General features: G+C 40.1%; 1 protein-coding gene across 6 annotated transcripts in view; it reads left to right on the forward strand.

Moving 5' to 3' along the window:
- The window catches only part of FHIT (fragile histidine triad), a 1286618-nt gene that overhangs the window by 548905 nt on the left and 726503 nt on the right, over nt 1-11210 (forward strand). Inside the window, exons 1-2 of one of the 6 annotated variants that reach the window (XM_025050765.1) lie at nt 9048-9062; nt 10569-10603. The exons of 3 other annotated variants lie outside the window; for them this stretch is intronic. In XM_025050765.1, coding sequence (XP_024906533.1) covers nt 10600-10603 — 4 coding nt within the window. In that variant the 5' untranslated portion in view covers nt 9048-9062; nt 10569-10599. Of the gene's footprint in view, nt 1-9047; nt 9063-10038; nt 10079-10568; nt 10604-11210 lie in introns of those variants that run through there. 2 more of the 6 variants (XM_025050764.1, XM_015593668.2) reach the window with 2 other exon arrangements.

Genomic DNA, 11210 nt, shown 5'->3' on the forward strand with positions numbered 1-11210 from the left:
ATACTGTTGCTTATTGTGTAACCCTGTAAACTCAATTGTAATTATAATTTTATTTCTTTTGAATCCATAAGCTTTCTCTATTTCCTAAAACCTGCCTGCCTTTTATTCCCACCCCCATGACTCTGCTACTTGTACTCTACTATTTGTACAAATGCCACTGTCTTTTGTTCTTTATTTTGAACAGTACCCCAGGTAACTGATCTGCTCCCAGAGTATATGCAAATTTCTGTGTACTGTAAAATTTTCTTGAATTCTCCACCAAAGTTGAAAGACTTCTGTATAATCTATTACTGTAAGAGATTAATTAACATTAATTTTTCCCCCTCAATAACAATTTTTTTTCTTGATCTCAGTGTTGTTAATTAATTATTCAGTGTTTTTAATCCAGTTTGTGGTTGTGCCATTCAGTGGAGTTACTAAGTATCCAAAGCAATACTTCTCAGGATATGCCTTATGGAGCAAAATTGCAGGTCTTGCTTGCCAGTTTCCTCTGAGCTACAGTGCCCATTAAGTGTTTTGAGAACTTTGGAACAAGTGCACTCTTTTCAGCATTTCAGCGTTGGCAATATTTGATATGAATTCACTGTGGTTCAATCCAACAAAATGTGTATACTCGGTTCCAAAACATGTGCTGTGCTCTGGAGATGATTTTTTTAATGGATTAGGTATTCTTGCTGCCAGTGAGGAGCTCACTCTCTGGTGAGGGAGACCAACTTCTAAATGAACATGTCACAGGGTGCTGTACTATGTGATGTGCACAGTGCTAAGGCACAAAAAGGAGTAAATTCAATGGAAAAAGGGTTTCAAAAGGGGGTAGGACTTTAATGGCGTCGTGGAGGCTAAGCAGGAGCTTCTTAGAGGGCTAAGAAGCCTGGTAATTACTTAAAGTGGGATAGGCTCCCTTCCCTGCCTGGTCCTCTCCTACCCCCGACATTCTTGTTCCCAAGTTATTCTCTCAGAATATGCTGTGCATGGAAATATATTACTGTCAAATGCATTACAAATAAAAATTCACCATTTCAGTCCAGATTATACAAATTCCAGTATCAATTTTTAAATAGTCTTTCCCATTATTTTCTTCCTCAGTATTGCTTATTATAGATCAGCCTGTGTGCTGAGAGGCTCCCATTTCTTTGTGTTTATTTTTCCTGTAATCCTAACGACAACCCCATGGAACATTGCTTCCCAAACTTGCCTGCACATTGGAATCACCTGGGGAGCTTCACAAACTGCTGCCACATGTATCCCAGCCCTAGACACTGTGCTTTAACTGATCTGGTGGGTAGCCTGGGCTTTGGATTTTTAAAATGTCTCCTGATGACGAAAATGGTCTAAAAGTGATTGTGGTGATGATTGTACAGTTAAATAGATTGAAAACCATTGAATTGCACACTTTAAATGGATGAATTGTCTGGCATGTAAATTATAGCTCAATACAGCTCTTACATTGAAAAAAATTCTAGGTGAATAATTTGAGAAGCACTGCTAGAATGTAAATGGGGAAACTGAGACCTAGAGAAACTGAGTAACTTGCCCAATCTCTCATAGCAGCCAGAGTGGAATAAGAAACCAGGTAGTCTAGGACTAGAGCTTGTGTTCTTATCAACCGTAGCATCCTGTTGTCTTCAAACATGAAGATGATTCTGACTCAACAAGCATATGCTTGGAGAAGTTGTGATGGACTTGCTCACATCTGTCCACACACCTTCAACATGTCCTGCTATGTAAGCAGTGGATCTCATTTGCAAAATAACTGGCTTTAGGACAAGATAAAGGAATTAGCCCCCTTGGGAGTAAAATTCTCAGTCATTTTATCACAGTACTGAAATGAGCTGAGCCAGCCTCCTTTGGTGGCCAGGAGGCATCCTCAAAAACACCTTTAAAGAGGGACACGCAGGTCTCAAAGTTATAAATTCAAAACCAACTGTTCCACATCCTGAAACCTGAAAATAGAATTCTATTTAAAAGATACTGCCTGGAATGTTACCTTGCACTTTATCAACCCTCTACTGAATATTGGTACAGAATGCACGTAAAAATAGTTTGACTATAATAGGAGAAATGTTTCTCCTATTATATTGGGTTTGGGCACAGATAAGAAATGAGAAGGCAAGCCTGATTGGAAGGCCTGTTTTTACCAGTCCTTGGAAAATACGAAAGGAAGAATACTTTTGAAAGGAAAGAATGAATCTCTATCATAATGAATTGTCATCAATGTGTTTTCTAGAAAGCACGTTGAAGATACAAGTCCCTAGAGCAGCATGGTGACTTTTCTGAGAGCGGTGCTTTGTCTCATATGAAGAGGTGATCACTGCGGACCTCTTCATGGCTGCTGTTGCTGCTTTACCTCTGTGCTCCTTTTTTTAAATAAAAATTGAATACAAAAAGATGAGCTCAGCTTAGACCTGAAAGGGAACTCATTAAAAATGTCCTTTGTAGAGGCTTAAAGATTGAGTTCCAGGGGCAAGTTTAGTTCATTTTGCTTTGGTAGTTAGTTGCTGACTATCTCTTAAAGTGTTGAGAAGTCAAGGAATTTGCAATTTAGTTCCTATTGCCAAACATCACCTGTAAGAAGAGTAAGTTATCTTTAATATTCAGAATTTTTTGAAAACCTGGCTTTGTCTGTACTTGCCCAAAGTATTTGCCTGAATTACTGTTTGATTTCCTTTTCAAATTAATATTATTTTCCTCTTTTAAGTCAATGAAATTCATTGCTCTGATATTTTTTCAAGGAAGGAGAACTCGTTAGAATCCAATAGTAAGGAATAGAAGAGCTGGGTGTTCCACTTCAGTTCTCTGTCAGCTGAAAAGTTTGTATTATTTAGAATTCTTTTGTATTTGGGATCAGCCCAGCCGATTGTTACTGAGTCAGTGTGTGCCCTGTGGGGGGCGAGGGCCCAGGCAGCGGCCTGCATGGCTCACAGTGGCACTCATGGCTCCTTTGACCCCCTTTTTCTTAACTGCTCCTCCACATTTCCATCCATCAGTCAGTATTACTAGCTCTTCCTCCAAAACGTGTTCAGAATATGACCGCTACTCACTCTACTACTGCAGCCTCACTAGTTCAGACCCCCACCATTTATTCCTTAGCTCACCTGTGCAACCTCTTAAGTGTTTGGGCTGCTTTTATTCTTGCCTAGTCATCCATTTTTTACCCAGCACCTTAAGTGATCTTTTTAAAATTTAAATTAGATCATATAACTCCTTTGCCTGAAAACCTCCAAAGGCTACCTATTTCAATAAGAATGAAATTTAAATGGCTTAGCCTGGCACTGCAAGTTCTGTGTCAGCCTTATCTTTGTCTTTATCGGGGGATCACATCCCCCTACTTCACCCAGCTCTAGCCATGCTTATTTCTTTCACAATTCAACGTGGCCAGCATTAAGCCCTTTGCACTTGTTATTTAGTTAGAAAGTCTTGAGGGCCCCCAATAAATAGCTCTTTCCTGTTCAGGTCCCCGAATTTGTCAAATTGTGAAACAAAGGAATGGCTGATAGAGTCCAGGTTTGGTAGACATGGCTTTAAATCTTAGCTAAAGTGCTAGCTCAGGAATTCTGTCTTAATATACGGATTACCTATGGATACGGTTAAATGCAAATTTTAATTGAGTAGGAGGTCTGGGGTGGAGCTGAGAATTTGCGTTCCTACTAAGCTCCCAGATGATGCTGACACAGCTTCTCCCCAGACCACTTCGAGTATTAAGGGGCTGGCTGATATTGAACCTCCCGCCCCCTCCCCCCCCACACACTAGCCCAAATATATTGCTCATGTAAAATACTCAGTACCAGGTTCCTCTTAAAACCCAGGAGTGGGCAAAAGCATGCCATCCTAACTGACATCCTGCCTGGATGGCTGGCTGGCTTAACTCACCCTGGTCTCAGGTAAGATGTTCTTTCTCAGAGACCTGACCAATCTCAAGTGATGATCCCACTGCCCATCTGTCCCAGCTCTATTATCCCATTTTATTATATTTCCCAGCTCTTATAACAATCTGAAAATCTTATTTTACTTGTTTGTTTTTCTCCTGATCAGAGAAGAGAGCTTGTCTGTCTTGTTCACTGCTGTATCTTCATAACCATAAAGGGCAGTGCTTACTGTAGATAGTAAGGCAGATGGACCATAAGTTCCATGATGGCAATTGTTACTTTACATATGAACAGTCGGGATCATCTCCATAAGTTCCCAGTTTTTTTAATAGACTAATTTCCAGTCTCCTATAGTCGGGAATAAAATGGGGGGAGTGTTTCAATATTAAGAATGGTACCTGACTAGTTGGTAACACGCCTTTTGTTTGGGTGGAGGTGGGGAGCAGAGTTTTATAGTCTCAAGAGGCTGCCACAGACTGTACCATGTGATAGGAAGTCATTGTCCACCAACGTTCCTGGGCATAGATACAAACATTCCTGAGAGAGAACGAAGCATCATTCCTCTAACTCTAACTCTCAGTTTTATTTGAATCATATCAGAATCACCAAACTAAGTCACTGAGTTGCCTTTTCAAGTCACAATGGATCAGTGGCTTGAACTCTTTTTCTCATCTCTGTGAGAACTGGGCTATTCACCTGTCTTTTGCCCAAATGACTACTGCAGATTTGCTCATTTTAACACCCTTGATAGAGGGGTTTTTTTTTTCCCCATTTTATCATCATCTAAGGCTAAGAAAAATAGTTAGGCATTCTTTGACTAGCTCTTATTCTGTTCATCAAGGTTGCTGGATTCCACTTCTATAATTTGGCTGTGGCTGGCTTAAACACAGAAGGAAAGGGAGAGAAGGAATGAATTAAGTTTTTTTTTGAGTGTGTCTTGTGGTCCAGATACTTTGGAAGAATAGCTGTATGAAAAGCTTGTCCTCGCTTATCGGCTTTGTTCTTTGTTTCCGAAATGATATTGGCTTTTACATAGGCCCTGCCTTGGCATCTGATTGATAATTTGATGCCTAATTCCTACACATATGTCTGTCATATTGGTTTGGTCTGGTTTAAAATGATAGATTCTTACAGGATACATTAAACTTAAATACTAGAGGTAGAGACATTGAAAAGTTCATTGAATGAATCCATTATTCATTTGATGTTTATTGGATATTGACCATTTGCCAGGTACTGTGCTGGCTCCTCTGTATATGGCAATGTTAAATGAAAATCTTATTTCTTTCTTAGAAAGGGGCTTTTTTTCTCTAATCTCTGGCTCCTTCCTTCCCTGTCTCCCTTTCTTGCATGCACATGTTCACATATACACATTCACTCTTTCACTCTTGCTGATATCTACTGAACTATGGCCTAAGTGAAAGTAGGAGAAAGTTCATTGCTTGAAAATGGAAAAGGCGCTCCATCCTGACCTTTTTGTCTTGGACTTGCCAGTAGCTGTGAATGGTGTACTCATGATTCTGGACTCCATAAAAGGCCTGCCTGATTCTTCCCAATTACGATTTTCAACACTGGACAGGGGAAGGAAGGCACATCACACCAGCACTGTGGAATTGAGGTCTTGAGGCGAAGAAACAGGAAGACTCATTTGGTTTCTGGCCTGAACCAAGTAATTTAAGGTTTACTTATAGAAGTCAAAGACTGCTGGGAACAGCCCAGCCATTTATAAAGCTGTTCTTGCCTCTCTAGGTGGCTTCTGGGTCTGCTTGGGGAGGAGGTTCTGATAGATAATTCTGACCTCAGACAGCATTCCCCCGCCTCAAGGGGATCATGATTTAGTATTCAAGATGGATAACTGAATGCATAATTACAGTGTGTGTGAGGGACGCTATATTATGAGTGTGACCCAGGTACTGTAAAGAAGAGAGAATGGTCAGACAGGCCCTTCCATGTGTGTTGCACTAATTAGTGAAGACCTCATTCTTCTGCAACAGATCACGTCATTGTTATCTCTGATAATAGGAGGATGTTGCTCTCAAATATAAGCTACAATTGTCTATGCTACAATTGTCTTGTTTGCGTGCTTACAAACTGCAGTTTGCCCATCAGAGCATACTATGTTATGATTTAATTTTGTCATTAACTATGATCTGAAAACTTTGAGAGCCATCATCTCGAAACATCTGTACTTAACATCTCCAAACGTAGGGTTCTAGCCTGTCCTCAGCATCATAGCGTGCCCAGAAAAGCCAAGAGAAGATCTCGTGCCGTGATACACACCGGTGGTTTCCATGGCCATCAATACAGGAAGACTCCAGCATCTTAGCAGTAGCTTAAACAATTCAAGGGAGATTCGAAACACAAGCAGATTTGTTTAACAGTGCTGCTAGCATGGCTTTATAAAGAAGGAGCATGATGCCCAAAGAGGGGATGTGTTTTCTCTCATTTTCTGGAGCTAAGAGGTTAAGCAACTGCCAAGAGATAGGTATGTTTTCCACCTTCTCAATGAGTTTATGTAGGAAGTGAGACTGATATTAGCAAGCACGTAGTGAGCAAGAGACTTCTTTTGAGGTAGTTTTTGAAGATCTGAACATTATACTGTGCATTGTCCCCTAAAGCCAGGGCAAGTGTACCAGCATTTGAGTGGAAACATCAATAAAGAAATAATAAAACATTATTAAATGAGAAACTTCTGGAAAAGTGCATTTAACAAAAAGATAAGAAGGGAAATCTCAGCAGCAGCAATCTGAGAAAATGTCATCAGAGACTTTAGCTGTAACCCAGAGTTCCCCACAGTAAATACGTACTTCACTCAGTGACAGTGACACATCTTTTGTCAACCTTTCTAAATGCTCCTTCAAAATGGGTTAATGTTTTCTTGCTTTGTGCTGAATTGCATAGAAATAAATGCCCCAGGGTGATTTTAATTGTCTCTTTATTTCTTTTGTTCTCATATTCCCTGTACAGTTGAAAATTATACTACTGTGGATTTACAGAATTTGCTAATTAGTAAGAAGCCTGACATTTACTAATACAAAACTATGAATAAACCTACTAATTTAAAAATTATGTCACCATCAGAATGTTCCCATGGAAGCTGGAAGCCTAGAGAAAATGTGGTCTTTAGATATTTATTAACAAGGTGATTAGTCAGAGGATTATTAAAGGACATGTTAGTTCAATGCTACAAGTTTATTATTCACGTTCCTAATTCAAAGAGCTGAGATCCTGAGATACATGTGTTAATACATCCATAGCCCGTAGTGGATGGGACCATTTCTGGGCTGCCATGAAAGTTTTCCCTGGATCACTAAAGCATAAAACTGGAATGAAAAATTGGTTTTGCATGTCATGCAGCAACTCTGTTTGATTAATAATGACTATGTTAAGGCGTCTGTAAAGATGCAGGAGAACATGTGATAATTAGTGATGACTGTCATTGGTACAGCAGGAGGAAGCCACAGCATGAGTGCCAGGCATGGTCCCTTCCCAATATTAGTGAAACCAGCAGTGAGCTTACTCAGCAACTTTTATTCTTTTCATCAGGGATCAGAGCTCTTGAGAATTTGTTGAGTAGGGGGAAATGTTCTTCCTGGACATTGCAGCAGGAAGAGTAAATAGTGCCTTCCTAGAACTCTTTAGAATATGCTGAGTGAAACTTTGACCTGGAGATTCCCCGACTATGAGACTGTTTCATGTGGCCATGTGCATGTCTTAGACAGGGAAGCAGGTCAGGAAGATCACAGGAGCCTGAGTGGTTCAGAGTTTGTTTCCCATTAGAGAAAAGAGCTACAGCAGAGTTAGAGTGCACAACTCAGTCTTGTCAGCAATGAATCCACGTGTGGTTTCTAACAGCATGCACCATGGCGCACAAAGGCAAGAGCTATAAACATAGGAATTAGATTGTGGCAACAAAGCCTCTGTCCTGGCAGGACTCTTGGAATAGGGATCATCTAAACAAAATCACCTGAAGCTGCATTAAAACTTTTCAAGAGCAATTTTTTAAAAATTCTACTTGTTGCTTTTTTGAAAAGCAATGGCCCTTCCTCACATTTATCATTAAACCAAGGTTCAAATGTGTAGGTTACTAATAGCTGGCATTTGCAATATTACTGTAAAAGCAAGAGATTTTAAGACTACAGAACTCAGATATGCCACTCTGGAAGAACACTCATTGTCTTTTTTCTAGGACTCAAAATCCATTCAACAATACATATGCACTTAATGATTGCCTGTCAGCCTTTTGGTTATTGTGTTGTGCTTCTCAGCTCACTTAGCAATGAAAGTTGCCATAAATTACCCTGAGCAATGGCACATGCTCGGAGTAGAGTTGCCCCTAACTTCAGATGCTTCTCATGTCATGCGTGAACCAAGGGAGCAGATGGGATAGAGCCACGTAGAGTCAAAGGGAGCTTGATTCTGCCCTTGGCATGTCCATTTGGTCCTCAGAGATCCAGCATGGCTGCCCTGTTGGCTCTTTATCATCTCTCTCCACCCACGGAAAACCAGGCAGAGAGACTGGACAGCAGCATTGTGCACTTGAAAATTAACACCTTTCCTAACATCGCATCTTTTTCTGTGTTCCTCCTGTCAGCTCAAGTTGTCTCAAACACCTAAATGGAGACATTTGATGATACAATGTGGGCAGAAAATCTTTCTGAGCATTGCCGGAGGTAGAGAGGAGGCCTGTGTTAGATGCCCTGGGTACAAATCTTAGTTCCACCCTTTATGTGCTGTGTGTGGATTTGGGCAAGTGACTTACACTCTCAGTGCTTTCTTTTTCTGTAAAATCAGGAGAATGAAAATACCTCACAAGGCTAGTCAGGGAATTAAGTGAGATATTTACATAAAGCAGTTAGCATAATGCCTGGTTTATAATAAGGGCTATGGGACTATCAGCTCATATTATTAGTATAATTAACAAATGACAACTTTTAAACAAGTTACTGCATAAGTTTTCTAAGTGTCTCTACATGATGGGTGTCAATGAGAGGTGTTGTTGCTGGCATCATATGTAGTGTTTGATGACTGTACATGTGTGCTAAACTCTGACCCTCAAGTACTGTTTTCAGAAATGGCTTCTCAGCTTATAAAGCTGTGAAAAGAACATTCTTAATTCCTGTGGATGGTCATTCCGAGACAGTGTTCTACATGGTGTTCATTGGGAATATGAGGAAGCAGCTACGTAGGACACAGGTAGAGTTTCACATCTGGGTGAGGCCACTGCTTTTCACCTCTGATGCCATCTTGATTCCCTAAAACCCACCCCTAGCCCTAATTTATCTACCCTTTCTCTGAGAAGTGCTTGACAGTCAATTTGATTTACTGAGAAGAGCTTTGAGGAAGTCATTTGACTTCCATGGATTTTGTTTTCTCCATATCTGCTGTAGAGGCTGTTGGGGTTTAAATGAGCTAATGTAGGTCAAGTGCCTAACGTAGGCCCTGGCACGTAGTATTCCATCAGTGCTCATTTGCTGTCATTGGTGCAAGGCTCTTGCTGCTGTAAAAGGATGTGAAGTCCAGAGACAGGTGGATTTTGAGTCAGTTTCATCTCCCCTCATTACCTATAAAGATATTCTTGTCGTAGATTCAGAGAGGACGAGCTCATTCTTCATCCTTTATCTTTCTAGCTCATATGGATCTGGGCCTGTCTTTCCTAGGTGCTAGGAAGATTACAGATGTTAATATTTATACAGCACCTCTTGTGTTTGAGGTAACATGCTGGATACCGTGGGAGATGCCACGGAAAGTTTGTATACAGACAAATCACCCAGGTGATTGTAAGAGCTTCATTTTTCTTTCGAGGTCAGAAGGAGATCAAAAGTAGCAATAAGAAAATGACCAATTAGTCTTCTCGTTGAGAACTCTCAGCTCTATACAAGTGAAGCCCTTATACAAGTGAAGAAGACAAGGAAGAATGAAACAGTACAGTTTTATTATATGGGAGGTAATAGCCAGTATGTAAATGTGTATGACCACACAGGAAAGCTGTTCTGAGTCAGTGTGAATCATAATACCAAAGTGAATGTATAATGGCCACCCTGCAAACTCCAGCTCTCCTGCAGATGCTTGCTTGTAGATAGTAACATCCCACCTGGTCTGAACAATGGAGCCACGTGATGGGATTCAGGTGTGAGCCTCAGTCTGCATGCTCATTAGTGTTGGATGATGCTCCCTAGTAAGCAGCTGGAGCCTCATTACTGTTCATAAGAGTAAGCTAATAATTAAGAATTCTGAATTTCTAGATAGTGACAAATAGAATGAAGAGGTAATGAGATGGGTAGGAATGGAGATTCCCTGACGAGGGCCTATCATGGTGAAAGAATGAGGAAATGAAAAAAATTCCACTGTCGCTCCAAGAGATACTGAGAAATACCAATTTGTGGCCCAGAGAAATGAGAAGGCATTTATCAGGCAATGAAAGGAAAAACTGCCCTGGAGAGACCCCTGGATAATACTGTGCTGCAAAATTCATGATGGGGGAAGAAGGGTCAAGACTTGGACTGACTTCAAATTTGTTTTATTTAATATTTTATAGTAGTGAAATGTGCAGAAGCAGTTGTAGGGTAGGGGGACACTGTTCTGAGATCCCTTGAGTGACAACTTCTCGATTAGTTGGTGTTGCAATAAGGTCTGATTATATTAGTGAGGACATGATATAGAGGCTATAGTTTGACTTTTTTCATGATTTTATTTGACCAGAATCTTCTGAGGACCTAGAAGAAGCCAGTGCATGGGTGAGTCTGGGATGGCCTTGGGTTCAAGGCCTTGAATTTAGATCTTATTTTCAAGTGGGTTTTCCATATGCTGTTGAACAGAATTGATGGGACATCTTTGTCATACAGTTCTAAACCTGTACCCTTGCTAGGTCATATCACCTGTAGCAGATTAAGTAATTTAAGTAATAGATTTTATCATCATGTAATTATCTTCTCAATAGTAGTTAGAAATTGCTGAATATAGTAGAACACTTAAAATAGAAGGACGTCCATCTATAGATTGAGTGACATGCAGCTGTAATTGACACTGTAATTAGCCTTACTATTCTGTTTTAGCAAAAATCTGGCATTGCTTTGTCACAAAAATCCAGGCATTTCACATTAGTCAAAAAAAGGTGGAATCATTTTTCTTATATGTGGAGATAGTAATCATTGTCTTGTATTCATTTGTGTTGGGAGTTTTAATTTGTTCAACGTTATTGTTTAAAATATGACCTAATATGGGTAATTTTGCTTTGGCATTTAATTTTTTTTTAACATGCCAGAAGCCTTAGAGAAGAAATATAAGTAAAAGATCTCTGGTGTCTCAATCTCTGAGAGACCTGTGCAATGAGAAAGAGATGCT

The sequence above is a fragment of the Pteropus alecto genome, unplaced genomic scaffold, assembly GCF_000325575.1.
Source record: "Pteropus alecto unplaced genomic scaffold, ASM32557v1 scaffold75, whole genome shotgun sequence".
NCBI lineage: Eukaryota > Metazoa > Chordata > Mammalia > Chiroptera > Pteropodidae > Pteropus > Pteropus alecto.